Raw genomic sequence first — 20,706 nt, 5'->3', positions numbered from 1 at the left:
TCACTTAATAAGCAACATGTTTGAAGGACCAATTTATAATACATGATCGGCAGAGGAATTATTTTTTTGAAGACTAGTTAATATTTTTAATGCATTGATCATTTACTGCTAACTATCATGGTTCAAAATATAATTATTATAGTGCGGATTACTGTAACAAATGGCCTGTTTAATCCGTAGGTGTTTGAACAAGGGTCTCGACCCAAAACATCACCTATAACTTTTCTCCAGAGGTGCTGCCAGACCTGCTTAGTTACTCCAGCTTTTAGTGTCTGTATTCGGTTTAAACCAGCATCTGCAGTTCCTCCCTACACATTTCTTGATAAGTGCACAGTCTGGTTCTTCGATATGTTGAAGTCGCCTGTGGGAATGATGAATAATGCTAAATCCAGACATCATATCTGTCAAAAATATATTACATTCGTCATATTACATCTATCTATATCTATCTATCTATCTATCTATCTATCTATCTATCTATCTATCTACTATTAAAACTCTGTGGCTGCCGCCTGCCGTCCTTCTGCCTTTCGATTCGTTCCATCGTGTTATGTCACAATGCCCAATACTCGCAGATGTCCAATCGGAATGGCCGATGCTCGCAGATGTCCAATCGGAATAGATCCATTTACATGTACGGCTGCATTTCTTCCTTTGATTCCTTGCCACTCCGAATCCAGACGCACAATCGCCGAGATCTTTTCCATTTCGGTAGAGATTTCACTTTTCTTTCTAAGTATCCGCTCCTCATTACATTTCGTCGTGTTTAAGTACACCTTTTTAATCAAATCCTTCTCCCTCCCACCCCCCAATATTTCAAAAATAAACTGGCTTCTCACCCATAGAAGCAGCCATTTCGGTAGACATTTCACTTTTCATTCCAACTATCCACTCCTCATTAGATTTCGTTATGTTTATGTCCACATTTTTCATTAAAACCTTCTCCCCCCCACTCACTCATTTTGTCGCCTCCTGCTGGCCAGCGACCATAACGGCTGCTGGCGCCCGCATCTCGCCTCAAAGACGCCATTTAAAACCAGCCGCACTGCTCATTCCTGGGCCGCTTGAGTTGGAGGACCACATCTCCCGTGGGAGCTACGGGTAGGGAACGGCTGCGTTGGGGGAGCAGACCCAACGGGTCTGCCCTTGGTCTAGTAATCTATAAAACTACACAAATGCTTTTGAAATATGAAAGTTTGGTTGACCAAAAATTCAGCATTCAGATCAAAAATGATTTAAAAAACAAGGTCCAAACGTTATATAAGTGGCAGACAATGCCACAACACTTTATCCAAAGTGAATATGCTAAATCTATGAAAATATATATTAAACTGTCTCGACCCAAAACATCACCCATTCCTTCTCTCCAGAGATTTCCCCTGTGTTACTCCAGCTTTTTGTTTCTATCTTTTGGTGTAAATCAGCATTTGCAGTTCTTTCCTACACAATAAAATCATCTGTTAGTTTAAGTAGGAGTTCCATGCTTAATTCTGATGATCTTTGCTTTTTCCCCATTCTTGAAGGAGTCATGTCGATGACGATGGAGATGATGATATTGTGAACCCTCAAGGAAGCCGCCAACAGCACGACAATCTGTACAGAGTTCACATGCCCAGTCTCTACAGCTGTGGGAGCAGTTTCGGTAGTGAGACCAGTATCCCTGCTGCAGCACATACAGTCAGCAATGCCCCTGTCACGGAATACATGTAAGTAACCATTCTTCTATTTTTTTTGACCATCTGCTTAAAATTAAACAAATATTTAAAGGCTCAAGCCCAGAAGATTTTAAAAACCTTAAATTAGATTACTTTATTGGATGCAGCTGGTATAATCAATAATTATGTACATCAACTTATTTTCTTTTATAGTCAGGCTGTGCTGGAAACCCATTTAGCCATCTGGGCAAAATTTGTATTTACTGCTGATTTAACAAAGATAGCCTCTTGAGTAGGTTGGTTGTCATGGGGCCCTTCAAGTTGCAATCAATGTGCTTAAGCTTCAAACAAATCAAGTTTTCTTACGCCCATTTTAAATGGATGCCTTGTGATGTGAATTCCCAGTGCTAGTGTTCTACAACATTTAGAGAACTAGGACAGCAAGTGGCGCAGGAGTACAGCTGCTGCCTTATGCCCCTGTCCCACTTAGGAAACCTGAACGGAAACCTCTGGAGACTTTGCGCCCCACCCAAGGTTTCCGTGCGGTTCCCGGCGGTTTTTGTCAGTCTCCCTACCTGCTTCCACTACCTGCAACCTCCGGGAACCGCACGGAAACCTTGGGTGGGGCGCAAAGTCTCCAGGGGTTTCCGTTTAGGTTTCCTAAGTGGGACAGGGGCATTCCAGTGACCCCAGAGACCCCGGTTCGATCCTGACTACAGGTGGCATCTGTATGGAGTTTGCATGTTCTCCCTGTGACTGCAAAGATTTTCTCTGGGTACTCTGGTTTCCTCCCCCCCCCCTCAGGTCATCCAGGTTTACTGGTTAACTGACATGTAAATTGTCCCTAGTGTGGGAGATAGAACTAGTGTATGGGTGATTGCCGGTCAGCACTGGCCCGGTGGGCCGAAAGGCTTGTTTCCACGCTGGATCGCTAAACTAATCACATTCTCCTTGAGAATTTAAGGCTAAAACTGCACAGTTCGTGTTTCTGAAATGCAGAAGTAAAGTATCTTAAATAGTTTTGAAAGGTGACAGGAGTGTTTTGTATCTCCATGTGGTTTTTGTAACCAGGTTGGTCTGAAATTGCACCCCACCACATGCTTACATTTCAATTTTGTTCCACAATTAATCGAAAAAATAGATTTTTCTCAAAATCTTCCAAGCTTTTTCGAATATGTAAAATGTTAGCCACTTTAGCATTCATTGTATAAAGAGAGTCGGAAACAGTACTGTACTCACAATTATTGCTCTTAAACCTTAATTACCATTTAAAAACTTTCCACAAAAGTACAAATTGGTAGGTTTGTAGGTTAATTAGCTTCGGCAAAGATTGGAAATTGTCCCTAGTAGGATAGCGCGGGTGTACTTGGATCGCAGTTTGGCCCAGACTCGGTGGGCCAAAGAGCCTGTTTCCGCGATGTATTTTGAAACTGAACTAAGTAAAGGTGTTTTTGCATATTAAAATCCTAAATTCTGTTTACCATCTAGACTCCCGACCTGAATCATCGGCTATCCATTCCCTCCCCACTTGCTGCCTGACCTGCTCAGTTACTCTAGCATTTTGTCTCTTTAAAATCACTCTGCTCATGACATGGAGATTACTTGTTTCTTTAGCAAAGCAGAATGCAACTACTATTTTGTTTTCCCTCTCCTTGTATTTAAACAGGAGCCAGAACACAACTTATCAGAATCCACGATGTGAGAACACACCTCTGATTGGTAGAGAATCACCACCTCCTTCTGTAAGTATATAGTTTGAGTATTTCTTTGTATAGTAAAAATTGCTTTAAGTCAATGTTGACTATTTCAAAGCTATAAACAATTATGAATTAATGCAATGCCATTGAGTTCAATCAAAGAAAGAACTGTAATTTGAAAGCTAAAGCGATCAGTTTTTGATTATGTAATATGCTTACACTGCAAAATGAATATATACCATATGGATTTTTGAAGAGTATGGTGCATTAGAATTGGCAGTACTTCCTGATGAAGGCTTTTCATGCTGAACAGATTTTCTATATCAGAACAACACAAATGAGGCACCATTCATCAAAAATTTACCTCGTAGTGTAAGCGTAGTAGGATAAAAGAAAGTAACTGCACTAGGCCCTTGCTATAACATTGTCTGGTATGCTGCAACCTCTCATAACGCATATTCCTTATGGCTCCCTTTCTATAGGGGAACCATATAAAAGGCAGTCTACAACACACTCGTCATTATAGCGAGCTTTTTGTGTGACTTCAGAGACAGCTTTATAGAGAGGGTCTAGTGTATGCTGGTAAGTGGTGTTTTATCTCGCCCAGTTTAATGCAGATTATTTTATATGCTGTGTCGGTTGTATGTTAACGATATTCACGTAGGTTCAACTTAATCCTTTGAGTACAGTGTAGTATCTTGCACCAGTTAAGTAATTAATATTTAAATGTCCAGAATAAAATCATTGCGATTTTTTTAAATCAAGTTTCAAATAAGATTTTATCCATTTTAATATACATATGGTATTCAAAGATTATAGTCCCAGATGTTTTAAAGGTGCAGAATAAATGTCTTAAAGGATTGAAATATCAAATATGATAATAAATATTATGAGAAATTGTGCCCAAATAATGGATATCAGTATTTCTTATCCATTCCCTTCAAAAAAAGACTTCTGTTGTAAGTGCAAGTTGACCGTTAAACTAATTTTTTGTATTTATCAACAAAATGCTGCATAATGATTTGTACTTTATAACAGGGCAGCCTGACAATGTAAGAAGCAATATTTATCTTAAACTATTTTGTAATTTAAAATGATGGGACAATATTTTTGGAAATAAAACATATTTTCAGTTTGCATCAACAGAAAATACTGAAGTAATATTGTCATGCTTTAAAAATATAGTACCGTGTTCTCCAATTAACCTGCTCATTTCTTATTCTTTGTCAGACTTTTGTCATTGTTGCTCTCAATATTTCCCCTACTAATTTCTATGCTTTTATTTTTCACAGCTTTTAAAGACAGTATCAATTTTTTACGCTTTTTATTTAGAAGCTTAAACAGTTTGTGGTAAATATAAATTTACTACAGGTTTCATCAGCTTGTTTTGGAGCATTTCCTATTAAAGAGGATTGGTTTGAAAACAAGTGCACAGCTAGAACTGGTTGGAAATCTGATGATAAATGATCGTCTTGCAAATAGGGACCAGAATGTAAATACATTTTGTATTTGGTTTGAGAGGGAAGATAGCGAGGCCTGAAAGTTGAACTTTGGACATCAGAGAAATTCAAAAGGGTGAGAAATGAAAGAAAATTGGTGCTTGAAATTGCTAATGCAAAGACTTACGGACAAACAGTAGGGGTATTCAAAAAAGTATTTAGTGCAGAAGAACGGTTCATGCACTGTAAAAAGGAAGATTGGTACTTGTATTATGAAACAATATTTGGGAGCAAGTGAGTTAAAATAAAGCCAGAACAACAAAAGATTTGCATCAGTAGAAATAGCATATATTTAGTGTAGGAGATGTGTAATAATCTACAAATTATTAATCTACAAAGTAAATAAAGAAAGAGGTGGAGCATGGGTGTGTGTGTGTTCAAACATTATTTTAATGTTACAAGAGTGGAAAAAATGAGTGGTAATCGAAAATATTGCTTAACCATTTTTATTAAAACATCGGTGGTATTTTTAGGGACTAGGTCCTTAAGACCTCAAACCTATTTTTCTTTTTTTTTAAATCACATTATTGAAAAACAATGTTGAACAAAAATAACATAAATTGTGGCCATATATACAGTTTTTGAGTTGCATAAAACTGCAAATATCCTGTTGTGAAAGTGATTTTGGCAATGGTGCATAATTCTACAGTCCTCAAAGGGTTAATTGTATTTGAGTTAAAAATGGAGTGTTACCGAGAAAATAAGGTCCTTTACACATCATTTGGTGTTTTTTCTTGTTTACCTCTGTGTGAATATATAAAAAGATTTTTATAAGCTGTGTTCCTCCCAATTGTTCCTTTGTTCCGTTCTCCTGTCCCGGGAGTGCCCCCTGGATATTTTGTGGGATTGTTCTTCCCTTGCTTGCAGTGGATTTCTCTTTTGAGGCTGCACTCTATTTCTCTCTCTTGCAATGCCACAGCTGTATTTGGCTGCTCTGGAGACTGACAGCCATCTGCGCTGGCAGCCAAAGAACTGCAACAGTGCGAGACGAACTCTTACTGATAAAGAAGGCAGCAAAGCAGAACAGGTACTGAAAATATGGCTTTGTATCCCGTTCCCTACCGCTTTCAGTTCCTTAAATATCCACCGCTGCTAAGTAGCATTATTTTGGATGGCCAATCCTTTCCTCACTGTCTGATTCCCAAAATTAGCACTCTTTAGACAGCACAGCATTTTGAATGGACACTGGAACATTGGTTGTTGCTCCATTCTATGCTGCTTCTGATTCTCTTTAAAATGTATATTCTGCTACATAACACTAAAATAAACCTGTTCCTAACCCCCAATTTTTCCCCCCAACTATCTTAAAAATGACACCTTGCTGAATAGCATGGATTCATCGGGCTGTGGTGCTAGATCCTACAGACTAACAGGAATGTCACAATATCATATTGATCTTGCATTTCAATACATCTTTACCAATTTCCTTTAATTGTGGTTAAAGTTCTCAAACGAGTGTTAACTATTACTCTATTCGGACACCTCGACAAGCGCAAATGTTGAATTTGTATCGTTTTGTGTACTTGAATCAGGATATGAGGTGTTTCAAGCACATCTGTTTGAAGGTATTGGAATTTAAACGTTTCTTAATTCCAAAATGTTAAAATCTGAATTTTTTTGAGAAATGTGGATTTTCAACCAAAGTAAGATGGGCATTGTGAAGCCCATTTTAATTTTCAAGCATTTAATGTATTTGGCATGCTGAACATGTGACATCCCTGTTATATGCTTGCTGCAGTTATTTGAATTGCACATAATTTGGGCGGCCACTGATTCCCAGCCTGAACACTTTGAGCACTGTAACAGCCTTCTGCACCAAAATTATTATTTTTTTAAATTTCCTTTAGCTTGCTCGAGAATGCTATAAAATATTATTTCCCTGTTTTTCTAAATGTGATTCGTGAAAATGCAATACTTAGATTTGCAGAATATATTTACTTTTTTCCTGTTATTTTAATATGTTGTTATAAATCTTAACCAGTTAAAGGGTTCAGATTTTGTTAGCAATGATTCTGATTTCTTAAATTAAATGCTGTGCTGCACATTAGTGTTTCAAATAGAAACTGCATACAGTGCCCTCCATAATGTTTGGGACAAGATCCATCATTTATTTATTTGCCCCTGTACTCCACAATTTGAGATTTGTAATAGAAAAAAATCACATATGGTTAAAGTGCACATTGTCAGATTTTAATTAATGGACATTTTTATACATTTTGGTTTCACCATGTAGAAATTACAGCAGTGTTTATACATAGTCCCCCCCATTTCAGGGCACCATAATGTTTGGGACACATGGCTCCACGGGTGTTTGTAATTGCTCAGGTGTGTTTAATTGCCACCTTAATGCAGGTATACGAAAGCTCTCAGCACCTAGTCTCAGCACCTAGACTGAGAGACAAGAATAAAACTCTTAGAGACATCAGCCAAACCTTAGGCTTGCCAAAATCAACTGTTTGGAACATCATTAAGAAGAAAGAGAGCACTGGTGAGCTTACCGATTGCAAAGGGATTGGCAGGCCAAGGAAGACCTCACCAGCTGATGACAAAATAATTTTCTCCATAATAAATAAATCCCCAAACACCTGTCCGACAGATCAGAAACACTCTTCAGGAGTTGGGTGTGGATTTGTCAATGACCAATTTCCACAGAAGACTTCATGAACAGAAATACAGAGGCTATACTGCAAGATGCAAACCACTGGTTAGCCGCAAAAATAGGATGGCCAGGTTACAGTTTGCCAAGAATTACTTAAAAGAGCAACCACAGTTCTGGAAAAAGGTCTTGTGGACAGATGAGACGATGATTAACATATGAGAGTGATGGCAAGAGCAAAGTATGGATGAGAGAAGGAACTGCCAAGATCCAAAGCATACCACCTCATCTGTGAAACACGGTGGTGGGGGTGTTATGGCCTGGGCATGTATGGCTGCTGAAGGTACTGGCTCACTTATCTTCATTGATGATACAACTGCTATTGGTAGTAGCATAATTAATTCTGAAGTGTATAGACATATCCTATCTGCTCAAGTGCAAACAAATGCCGCAAAACTCATTGAATGATGGTTCATTCTACAACAAGGCAATGATCCCAAACGCACTGCTAAAGCAACAAAGGAGTTTTTCAAAGCTAAAAAATGGTCAATTCTTGAGTGGGCAAGTCAATCACCCGATCTGAACCCAATTGATCATGCCTTTTATATGCTGAAGAGAAAACTGAAGGGGACTAGCCCCCAAAGTCTCTCTGCCCAGGACCAGAAAGCTCTGCAGAGAGTAGTGCATTCGGCCGAATGCACTATGGGAATGCACTACACTCGCCCCCCCCCCCCTGCAGGAACTATACATCAGAAGGTGCAGATCCAGAGCCAGCAACATTATGGGGGACCCCTACCACCCCTGCAACGGACTGTTTCAGCTGCTACGGTCAGGCAAACGCCTCCGCTGTCATGCTGTGAGAACGGAGAGGATGAGACGGAGTTTCTTCACACAGGCCATCAGGACTGTAAACTCTTATCTCACCAGGGACTAATTTACTGTCCTCATTTACTGTTGTGTTGTGTCTTTTTAAAAATGTTTTTTTTTTCCTAACATGTAAATACTGATTCTGTTCTATTCTGTTCTGTAGTTTTTTTGCACATCCGCAGGCATTGCCACTTTCATTTCACTGCACATCTTCTTTGTGTATGTGACAAATAAACTTGACTTGACAAAACAAACATAAGCTAAAGATGGCTGCAATACAGGCCTGGCAGAGCATCACCAGATAAGACACCCAGCAACTGATTATGTCCATGAATTGCAGACTTCAAGCAGTCATTGCATGCATATGCAAAGTCTGAAGAAGGGTTTCGGCCCGAAACGTTGCCTATTTCCTTCGCTCCATTGATGCTGCCGGACCCGCTGAGTTTCTACAGCACTTTTGTCTACCACTAAACATGACTACTTTCATTTACATGACATTGCCGTGTCCCAAATATTATGATGAAATGGGGGGACTATGTAGAAACACTGCTGTAATTTCTACGTGGTGAAACCAAAATGTATAAAAATGGGCTTTATTAAAATCTGACACTTTAACCACATGTGATTTTTGTTCTATTACAAATCTCAAATTATGGAGTACAGAGGCAAATAAATAAATGATGGGTCTTCGTCCCAAACATTATAGAGGGCACTGTATGTTTCTTGTCACCAATTGCCTTCTTTCCGAATGAAGTGTGCACCCTTTCAGATAACTATTATTAGATTGGTGCAGTGTATTTGGTATATCATTAGAAACATCATGGTGAAGTGGACATTTGTAAGTTCATCAGTTCTAGGAGCAGAATTGGGCCATTCGGTCCATCAAGTCTAACCTGCCATTCAATCATGGCTGATCTATCTTTCCCCCTCAACCCGATTCTCCTGCCTTCTCCCCATAACCCCTGACACCCGTATTAATCAAGAGCATCGTTTGTGTATCATCGTGGCGTCTCCTGGCATCAGTTGTTTACTGTGCTTGATTGGGATTTTTGAGGAAAAGCTGTGTGACACTTGGTAATTAATGTACTTAACTACCTCTGTATATTCTTTAAATGCTTGCTTACTTACTGAACTTAAGCCATGGAGAGGTAGAATCTTGGGGGGGGGATTTAGTAAGTAATAGTCGACTCTCCTTTAGAATGAACATGGGGATTTTAAAGAGATTTAAATTGACGTGTTATTTTGAGTATTAAAGAAGTATGAAGAAGCAGATTTAACTTGAAGTGAATGAAATTTTTGGCCACCCCAAAGGTTACTGAAATTTCTGGCCACCCCAAACGTTACTGAAATTTCTGGCCACACCAGTTGTCCCTGGTGCAACTTTAAGCACTGGATGTGAAATGCATTTGTGCCCTCTCCCAGGAGTTGCTATTCTGCTGCTGGAGTCCTGCAGTGGAACAGTCAATCCCTCTCCCCTGAATCTCAGTTTGAAGAAGGGTCTCGACCCGAAATGTCTATTCCTTTTCTCCAGAAATGCTGCCTGTCCCATTGACTTACTCCGGCTTTTTGTGTCTATCTTCGGTGTAAACTAGCATCTGTAGTTCTTCCCTAAACAGTCAATCAGATTTGTAGGAAGGAACTGCAGATGCTGGTTTACACCAAAGATAGACACAAAATGCTGGAGTAACTGCAGGACAGGCAGCATCTCTTGATAGAAGGAAAGGGTGACGTTTCGGGTCGAGACCATTCTTCAGATCAGATGTGGCACCTTTCAACTCTGCAACGCGTAAGGCAGCGTTTCTCAACCTTTATACCCTTGCGGAACCCTTGAAATAATTTTCATGTCTCAGGGAACCCTTACATAAAAATTATTATATATCTTTATTAATCTCGTTCTTTCTCTTTCATAAACTTAAAGTTCAAAAGGCAAACATAATATATTTTTCTCAAGTTTATCGACAATGACAAAAAAAAAAACTGAAATCAAACTGCTTGTTCAAAAGTGAAGCAAATAAAGGCAAAGAACTAACCTAGGAGGGGAGAGAGAGAAAACACCACACAAACTTTTCATCAACAAACAAAAACACATAAACTTTTGATAAAGTAACAAAAATAAACATAAACATACTTAAATTTTATAAATTCATGTAACATCCTGAAAAGATGGGTAATAAATTACTAAATAATGTGGGTGAATGAGGGAGTGTACCTGTACACCAGGAAGCTCAGACAGGACTGATGGAGACCGTGCATGCGTCTGTACTCGAGTGAGTCGCCTGATGATACACAAATTTGTCACGTACAGCTCCTGTCCACTGACCACTAAAGGCTGTTTCACACTGGTGCCGTACAGACATCGCTAAATATGCCGTACGTGTATAATAAAATTACGAATATGAAATGAAACACAATTCATTTACATATGATTAAAGGTAAACACAAAATGCTGGCGTAACTCAGCAGGTGAGGCAGGATCTATGGAGAGAAGGAGTGGGTGACGTTTCGGACTGATATCGAGAGGTGGCGGGACAAAAAAATCAAAATTAAAATTAAATTAAACTAAATAATGATAATATTTCCCTCGGAACCCTGAGCGATCTCTCGCAGAACCCCAGCATTCCGAGGAACTCCGGTTGAGAAGCGCTAGCCTATGGTGTATGATTGGTAGCTGAGTTGAGCCCATCATTAAGATAGGGTGAAGGAAGACAAAAGTATTTTTTTAATTGTTATCCTGAAAATCCGGCAGGTAACAATATTAAGCAATTTTAGATTTGTGAGCAGGAGAGATGGTTTTTGACATTAACAGTAGTCATGGCATTAGGAGGGTGCTTATACTTTTTGTGTGCGAGGTGCTTATACTTTTTGTGTGCGAGACAAATCCCGACCAGATTTAATTAACAATTACTATGAAAATGTAGCAACTTTCTTGGATATCATGATTGTGTTGAAGTGCTAGGCTGGTGGATTTGCAGAGGATGCAGCTCAGCCTTTGCAAGGATGCATTAAACACCTTGCAACTTTTTATGCACATCCTAAATAAATTAAAAACTGAAAGTGAATATTGATTGATTGATTGATAGAATTTATTGCCACACAGCCAGGGTCGGTGGAATTTTGGGTTGTGGCATCCAAGTACGTGACTGTAAATTCAGTACTTGCATCCTCTGGTCCAAATTGCATAACATAACCTGCCTCTCTAATTCAGGTTGTGAGAATTTGAGCTTCTTGTATGCATATCATGGAATAAACAATATGGGTAATAACCATTTTCTTTCCATGCTATCTATTTTTATTACAGCCGTTAATAAATCCTTAGTTTTGATTGCTGCTGTTTAAAATCTTTTTATATGTTCTTGAGAAAAAAAATTATATGTTCAAACTACGTACATATTTCTGAAGGTGCAGGGATCACTCACAAAGTCACACCCAGCTTTTGTAGTGTGTACATGCACTTGTTGTGTGGTTTGGAAGAGAACATTTGAACAAGGCTGTTCATTTAATTGATTTCATTTTTATATCCAGAATGCTTTATTAAATGTCGATCATGTTTATATTGTCTGATGAATCATTTCATGAAATCTCTGTTTATATACAGTTTGCATAACTCCAGATGTTTTTTGTACAAGTCTGTAATTGGTCTCTGCAAAGGTTTGGGAGCGGGTGTTGTTTAAATTGCATTTATTATTTCTTTCACGACCCTGGGACATTCATAGCAATTTAAATCTAATGGGTGTAGTCACATAAATAATACAGGGTGGTGTTACGGCCAGTTTATACATGTTGTCAAGCTGGAAAGGCTGCAGAGATGATTTACGAGGATGTTGTCACGACTCGAGGGCCTGAGCTATAGGGTATAGGGAGAGGTTGAGCATGCTAGGACTATTCCTTGGAGCACAAGAGGATGAGGAGTGACCCTATAGTGGTGTACAAAATCATGAGAGGAATAGAGTGGGTAGATGCACAGAGTCCCTTGTCCAGATTAGGGGAATCATGAACCAGAGGCCATAGGTTTAAGGTGAGGGGAGAAATATTTAACAGGATCCTGCGGGGTAACTTTTTTACACAAAGGGTGGCGGGTGTATGGAACAAGCTGCTGGAGGAGGTTGTTGAGGCAGGTTCTATCGTAACGCTTAAACTTTTAGACGGTTACATGGATAGGACAGGTTTAGAGGGAAATATCCCAAATATGGGAAGTGTAGATGGGACATGTTGGTCGGTGTGGGCAAGTTGGGCTGAAAGGCCAGTTTCCATGCTGTATGTGTATGAATCTATAATAGGGGAAATTAGGTAGATGATTAAATAAAACCAATTTGCTGGAGGAACTCAGTAGGCCAGGCACTCGATGAAAGGAAACGGGCAGATAATGTTTCGGCTCAGGACTCTTCACATTCTTGTCCATTTCCCCCCACAGATGCTGCCTGACCTGCTGACTTGTCCTCCACAAACTGCTTGAGCTTTTTGAGCTTTGTTTTTTTTATTGCTCCTGATTCCAGTATCTGCAGTCTCTTGTATCTCTGAGCGATTGAATAATCTGTTTTGGCTTCAAGTATAAATTTTGGAAATTGCACTACTCTTCAAATTAAATGTTTAATATATTTATTCACTTGGGAACATGCATGAGGTCTGCATTTAATGTAAAGTAATGCATTTCCAGTACTGCCACTGCATGTCAGTGAATTGTCAGTCTAGAGTATCGGCTCATGACCCAGAAATGGGGCAAATGCACAGACTTGAATCAGAAATTGTGCCTGAAGCAAACGCACGCCATTATATAGTATTCGGGTACAAAATAGGTGCAAACTTTGTTATGAGGAAAAACTGAAGTTCTTAGACCAGTTTACTTTAGTTTAGAGATATGGCGTGGAAACGGGCTCACCGAGTCCACGCCGACCAGCGATCTCCCGAACACCATTTCTATCCTACACGTGCGAAACAATTTATGGAAGCCAATTAACCTACAAACCTGCACATCTTTGGGATGTGGGAGTAAACGCACGCGGTCACAGGGAAAACGTACAAACCATACGGACAACTGTAGTCGGGATCAGGCGCGGGTTTCTGGTGCTGTAAGACATCAACTCATCCGCCACGCTTCTGTGCCGCCCAGTTGCTAAGAATATTCAAACTTAAGAAAGGCTTTTTAACAGTAAATGAGATAATTAGTTTCTGATAGCGGAAAGGTTGGGAAGAGGGATAATGATAGAAAATGCTTTACCAAAAAAACTGCTGGTGAAACAATTGTTTTCAATTATATAAGCACTGTATGAAAATGTGGAAAATAGGTTTATCAACTACTTCCAAAAATGAATGGAATAAACAAAAAAAAATAGTCAGGTCATGGAAAAGAATGGAAGAGTTGGATTATTTGTACAATTTACAGAGAGCCTGTCCATGTACAGTGGGCTGAATGGCCTTCGGAGTTATTCTAATTAAATAATTTACTATATTTGGCTCAGTGTAGTTACAGTACTGCAGTATTCCAGTTTTTGATTTGTTTTTTGGGGGTTTACTTAAAGGATCTTCTAGCACTTTACTGTAAAGAACGGGGAGTTTTAACTGTATTCTAGTCACCATTAATCTCTTAACCCACATCAGTAGAGCATTATCTAGTTGTTTATTACTTTGCACTTAATGGGCGCATATAGGCGGCTGCATTTACTGAAGTTACAGCAGTGACTACACTTCAATAAGTGCTTAATTGCCAGTAATGCGCTTAGGGAGGTATTGAGGTTATTTAAGATGCAATGGAAATGCTAATCATCGTTCCTGCAACCGAGTACCTTATTTGCATTCACTGTACAACAAAGATCTTTTTCTGGATAAGTGGGCCTTATTTCTCCTCACTTTACCTCTTTTAATTCTCCGATCTCCTACAAAATAGGAGACATTTTGAGAAGGTCTTTGATAAGGTGCCGTACGTGAGGCTGCTAAACAAGATGAGAGCCCATGGTATTAGAGGGAAGATACTAACATGGATAGAAGGTTGGCTGAATGGCCGAAGGCAAAGATGGAACAAAGGGGGCCTTTTCCAGTTGACTGCCAATGACTAATGGTGTTCCGCGGGGGCCGGTGTTGTGGCCGCCATTCTTCACCTTGTATATCGGTGATTTGGATGAGGAAATTGAAGGCTTTGTGGCCAAGCTTGCAGATGATACGAAGATAGGACAGGTAGTGTAGAGGAAGCAAGGACTCTGAAGAAGGACTTGGACGTTGGGAGTGTGGTCAAAGCAAGGACTCTGTAGATAGACTTGGACGTTGGGAGAGTGGGCAAAGCTTTTTGCCCTGAGGATACGTTCTGTGTCATGTTCTTCCATTAGATATGATTCTCACTGACTGTATATGATTTTAGCTGGTATTCGGTGAAGCAAAACACTAATGTTTTTAGATGTTCCCTGCATGATTGCCACATGTGTTAAGTAGCTTTGATAGACTGTATTTTAAATGGCATGCGTGTTGGTTTTATATTACAAATTTTGTCCCTTAAGTCTGCAATCCTTATAAGGGAAAGAAAAGACACACAGTACTCTGAAGAAGGGTCCCGACCCGAAACGTCACCTACCCATGTTCTCCAGAGATGATGCTTAACCTGCTGAGTTACACCAGCACTTTGTGGCTTTTTTTTTTGTGAACCAGCATCTGCAGATCCTTGTTTCTACATCCAAATAAGGCAATATGTTTAAAGGTGTATCTATTGTTGATTTCAAGCCAATTCTAGTGTGGATGCATTTAAATCCAGTTGATCTTCACTGGTTCTAGTCCATATGTTGGGGCAGTTGATCACAATGATCTTACATTTGTTTTACCTCCTAACCAAAGCAGACATTTGGTGAGGAGATAAATGAGTCAATGATTCAATTATAATACATTATTGTATTCTAAACCCACTGACATGGCTATTTAGTCGACACTTCTTCCCACCCTGATTCCTGTAAAGAGTATCCCCTAATCCCAATTCCTCCGTCTACGCCGCATCTGCACCCAAGATGAGGTGTCCTATACCAGGTCATCAAAGATGACCTCATTCTTTAGGGAACGGGGGTTCCCCTCTTTCATTATAGATGAGACCCTCTTAGAGTCTAGGGTCTCTTCAATATCCCGCAGCTCCACTCTGGTCCCCCCCTCCCCCGTTTCTTAACAGGGACAGAGTCCTCCTTGTCCTTCCACCCCATCAGCTGTCGCATACAGCACATAATCCTCAGATATTTTTGCCACCTCCAACGGGATCCCACCACTAGCCACATCTTCCCATCTCCACCACTTTCAGCATTCCGCAGAGACCGTTCCCTCCAAACTCCCTGTTGTCTGGTTAGCACGCAACAAAAGCTTTTCCCTGTACCTCGGTACACGTGACAATGAACCCAAACTCATACTCGGACTTCACCAAGGCACTACACAAGAGTCACCATGTTTCTGATGCCGTCAAAGGTACAAAAAGTTAATTGAGCCATTTTATCTTCTGCTCGCAGTGGCGAACCAGGCCTGCTGCCGCAGGTGGCCCCCGCCAGGTCCCTCCTTTTAAAATTTAATGTTTTCAGAAATCTAAAATGGAGAATTGAGAAGGAATGCCTTGCGACTTATTAAAATTCATTTCTTCTGTTTTTCCCCACAGTATTCAAACAGCATGAGAGCCAAATACCTTGCTACAAACGGGCCTGAAACCAGCAGTGTCCACTAAGACCACGGGAAGAGAGAGAAAAAATGGAACTTCTATGTATCCAATGCCATTAATACAGTTTTACTAACTTGATCGTAGCACTATTCTATCAGTTGTACAGTTGCACTGTAAAAGGTAGATTGATTACAAGGAATGAAGAAATTCTGCCAACATAGATTGTGTTATGGATGCCTAGGGGGGGTGTGTCGTCAAGTCTGTAGACCCTGCACAACCTTATCTGTACCAATATCACAGTTTACATCATTCCAGTTCATTTCAGTGTAATGTTCTCTCATTTCTAGGTTGCAACAAGAAATGCCAAGGTATGTGAGTGCTCCGTCTGGTCTGCGATTATCTGAACAAAATGACAATTGGTATTCGCCTGTTGTAACAATTGTAAAGTGCACCGATCATTGCAGATCAATAAGCAATAGTTCAGATCAAAGTAAAATCTGTACTTATCTGGAATAGTTCAGAGATAGGATGCCAAAATATCAACTGCATATATGCTGTTTTAAAAGTGTCACAGAATCCCTGAATGACAGAAATAGAAATGTAGAGAGACTTGATTGATTATCACCAGTTGTTGATAATTGAAGTCTGTGGTCTTTTGAATTTGCTTTGGTTGTAATATAACTTTTAACCACTCATAAGTTCACCGTATAGTAGGTGTTCTTACTGTGATATGGGTATGTATTGCCACAGATTATTGTGTAAATATTGGGGTAAATGCACTAAAATTGCTCTGAAAGTTAGCCAACATTAGTAGCTAATCAATGATCAATGTGGTTAACCTGATTCTAGTTATCACTGGTGATTCATGTATTCTTGATTAAGAGTTGCTTACAAAGCTAAAAAAAAACCTCATCAATAAATGGCCTGTCCTCTTTGACAGATGCATGTCTTTAATATTACTTGGCAAATGTTTTGTTGCACATAAGAACATTTTAGCCTTTAGGCAAATAGTAAAGAGCCTATGTTGCGGCCATCCACCCTCTGTTTAATGTGTCTGCTGATATTTTAACAATGGTGCTGTTTTGATAATCGAGTCAGTTACATATAGAACGCACTAGGTAGTTTTGGCTTCAGGAAGAAACATTCCTCCTTTGAGTTTCAGGGATTTTGTTTGGTATCAAAGTCTGAAATAAAAGTACTCAACTTTTACACCACCATCTCAAATCCCTGGGAGACTTTTTAAACAAAAAAAAATCTTTATTTTGTTGTCTTTCTATATTTCAATACGTGGCAGCTGAGCAATAATCCTTTAAATCTGATTGAAACATTCCATAAACTCAATCTTTCACCCAGGTCCATGTTTAACATGTTCTGGTGAAAGATGCACATTTGATTTAATTCTAATGCTATCCCATCACTTATCCTATATTTTTAAAACATCTCTATTTTGAGCCTCTTAGTGACACTCAATACCAATCACTGTACTTGCAAACCACAATGATGTTGATTATTTTTTTTTCTAAGATTCTTGAGAATTATGCTCTGATGTACCAAATTGGGAATGTTCCACGTGTACTGTCTGCCAGAAATGCTGGGGATTCTAGAGCAGGTAGGAATAATATTCAACCATGTAAAATGGCTTCATGTCAAAGACTGATGCTGTCATTTTTTGCAATCTGTTAGTGCTGAACACAATGAAAAGCTCTGTGATAGTTTGCATACTTTATGAATGAAATGCTGTAAATCAGGAAAACCTAAAATTAAAACCTCTAAATAGAAAGTTTACATTGTCCCAACTTGGTAAAGTAGAAATCCTCACTTCTAATCCATTCTCATGTGAACGTGACCCTACCACACTCCAGTCATCTCTGTTGAGACATAATGTCATTAATATACCTCCAATCGGTGAAGTTCCAAATAGGTTCCACAAGTTGCAGCTATTCCAATGCTAAATGATAGTGTGCATATTTTAGCCTAATATCCCAGCACTTGCCCCTTGAATACAGTGCTGTGGACTGCAATTGTGCTTTAAACCAACCTGAGCCACACCCTGTCAGCAGCCAGAAGCCACATCTTCACTACAGAAGCAAACTTCAATTTACCATATGTCAAAATGAAAAGGAGAACTTGCTTGCTTTATTTTTCACACCATGAATCATGTTAGTTATATTTTTCTTTGAGTTATTCAGTGTGGGCTATGTGTAAAACTGTTTTTACGATCTGAGATATTTTAAAATTCCGTCCAATTTGCAAGAAGTGAGTGATTGTCGCTGAGCTTATTTTCTGTGAGAAAATCAAAAGGACTGTGGTGAGTTCAGCTGCATAAAAAAACCTCGCACTCGATCACTCGCTAGAAGCACAATCTCATTTTAATTCTGTAAAACGTGGGTTTGTTTTTACTCCTTGGGAGAGCACACATCAACCATGCAACCTTGAAAATGTGAATACAGGAAACACCTGGGTATAAAATTGACCATCAATCAGGATCTTGTGGTGATTGTAAGATATTTACTGTGAATTTATTAAGCACTGCAGGTTTACATTTGTGGTGCCCTCTCTGTATGTAATACATAATGTATTCTCTTGCTGGCATGTGGACTCGAGTACTGAATTTCCAGCCAGCATTTTTACCAAATTTGTATTGGAAATGTATCTATTACATTCTGACCCAGGTCGGTGAAAATTAGTGAAGATAAAATACATACAATTTCAAGCTGTCTGCATTTAGTTTAATTTCTCATCAACTAACCGATAATACTTATAAACTATTTATTTCCAGAAAGCCTTTTGATTAATCGATAACTGAAGATTGGAACTGTTGTAACAAAAGTCAAATTTGGTTCTGAGATTTGTGCAATAATGTGAGTGACATATTCTTGCACAAAATAATAAATGCTAACTCATTTTAATACCAAACTGATTGAATGTGATATCTCCCAGTTCAATAGTGAGATGGAATTAAAAATCAAAATCAAAACTATGTGGTGAAAAATAATTGTTCCACGCACTATTTCAATGATACTGGTTACTGCGATTAATCCCCAAAAACGTATTAAAAACAGCCCCATTTCACACTGATCCTATTACCTTGCTCTTCAGCAGCAGAACTCCTTTATACTAACACTGACCAATTTTAAAGTGTAGCACACATGGTTATTGTTTTTTAGTTTTGTTCAAAAGGTTAAATGATTGCCATCAAAAGAGAAAACTAGTTCTAATCGTCACTGAAGTATGTCTTAAAATCATCGTGAATGCTGGCAGGTGAAATGTAAAAAGAACATTGAGTCCTGCGTAATCTATTTAGTTACATTGTGAACCAGAGTTACTCTGTTGTGTTAGTGAGACAATCCTTGAGTGTTTCCATTGAAATTTTACCATTTGTAGAAAACTATATCCACAAACGAATAACTTGCACGAACAGTTTTTAATCATTTCAAACAACTTGTTGTGTACCATACAGCTTCAATTTTTACTTACATAATATATAACAAAACTGGTAAATGTAGTATTTCGTAATAGTGTAGTTTTGTGAAGCCTGTTTTTAAAACAGCATTTTTTTATTAAAAGAGGGGAATGATCCTGTGTACTATTGCTCATTATTATTTTTGCTAAAATTGCTGTAGCTCTTAATAGATTTATAACATTTTAAAACTTCTTTTTCCAATGAGTAAAATGTTGCAAATGTCAAACCTGTGGTTTTCATGAGCTTGAACTAAATGTTTTCAAAATGAAACTAATAAAGTTTGTTGAACTTGCCAACTATTTCTTGCTTATTTCTCACCTTAATGGAAGGCGACGACCCTGAATTTATAACGGTCAGACGTGCCCTTCGGTTCACCGAGTCCACGCTGACCAGCGATCCCCGTACACTAACACTATCCTACACACACTAGGGACACTTTACACTTATACTGAAGCCAATTAACCTACAAACAAGTACGTCTTTGGAGTGTGGGAGGAAGCCAGAGATCCCAGAGAAAATCCACGCAGGTCACGGGGAGAACACACAAGCGCTGTATGGACAACACCCATGGTCAGGATGTAAGGCAGCAGCTCTACCGCTGTGCTGCTCTAATGGGGAGAGCTTGAACGGAGTCAGGGTCGAACCTGGGTCACTGGTCTGTAGGGCAGCAACTCTACCCCTGTGCCATCTTGCTGCCCAGAACATGGCCATTCTGATATTAGCCTTAACTCCAATTTCCAGCTTGGCCTCCAGTGCCCTTGACTGCTGTGGAGGAGGTTCTGGTGGAACCCAATGTAAACTGAAAACAGTGTATTAGTAAATTCCACGTATAATCAACCGTTATCACTAATCTAACGATTGAGAGCAGGCTGAAGTCGGGTCTCGACCGAAACGTCACCCATCCCTTCTCTCCAGAGATGCTGCCTGACCGGCTGAGTTACTCAGCATTTTGAGTCTACCTGGGTGGAGTAAGTGTCCGACTAGAGGTGAAAAGGAGACAAAGGGGTGTCAGCTAAGGAGAGCAGAGGTGGAGTAACATGTAAAGCCAGAGGAAGACAAATGGGTTGAAGGGGAAAGGGAAGAAGGGGTGGGATTGTCTGACGAAATTTGAGAATTCATTGTTCATACCATTGGGCAGGTAAGATACCCAAGCTGAAGGTGGTTCTTGTAAGTCCTCAATATTATAGATAGACCTTAACCTGAGCAAATGTGAGATGTTGAACATTGCGAAGTTGAATGCAAGGGAAAATCAATCAACGGCAAACATTGATGTACAGAGAGACCTTGGGGGCCAAGTCATAACTCCCTGAAGGTGGCGAC

General features: G+C 39.4%; 1 protein-coding gene across 3 annotated transcripts in view; it reads left to right on the top strand.

Moving 5' to 3' along the window:
* ttyh3 (tweety family member 3) overlaps positions 1-19,682 on the top strand; it is a 119,836-nt gene extending 100,154 nt beyond the window's left edge. The window contains exons 12-15 of one of the 3 annotated variants that reach the window (XM_033041037.1): positions 1,524-1,706; positions 3,322-3,397; positions 5,771-5,878; positions 15,924-19,682. In XM_033041037.1, the coding sequence (XP_032896928.1) occupies positions 1,524-1,706; positions 3,322-3,397; positions 5,771-5,878; positions 15,924-15,989 (433 nt within the window). In that variant the 3' untranslated portion in view covers positions 15,990-19,682. Of the gene's footprint in view, positions 1-1,523; positions 1,707-3,321; positions 3,398-3,834; positions 3,935-5,770; positions 5,879-15,923 lie in introns of all 3 variants that reach the window. The other 2 variants (XM_033041036.1, XM_033041035.1) reach the window with 2 other exon arrangements.
* Positions 19,683-20,706: the final 1,024 nt, after the last annotated feature.

The sequence above is a fragment of the Amblyraja radiata genome, chromosome 22, assembly GCF_010909765.2.
Source record: "Amblyraja radiata isolate CabotCenter1 chromosome 22, sAmbRad1.1.pri, whole genome shotgun sequence".
Lineage (NCBI taxonomy): Eukaryota > Metazoa > Chordata > Chondrichthyes > Rajiformes > Rajidae > Amblyraja > Amblyraja radiata.
Note: the sequence above shows the minus strand (reverse complement) of the source record. Positions and strands in the feature narration are given on the sequence as shown.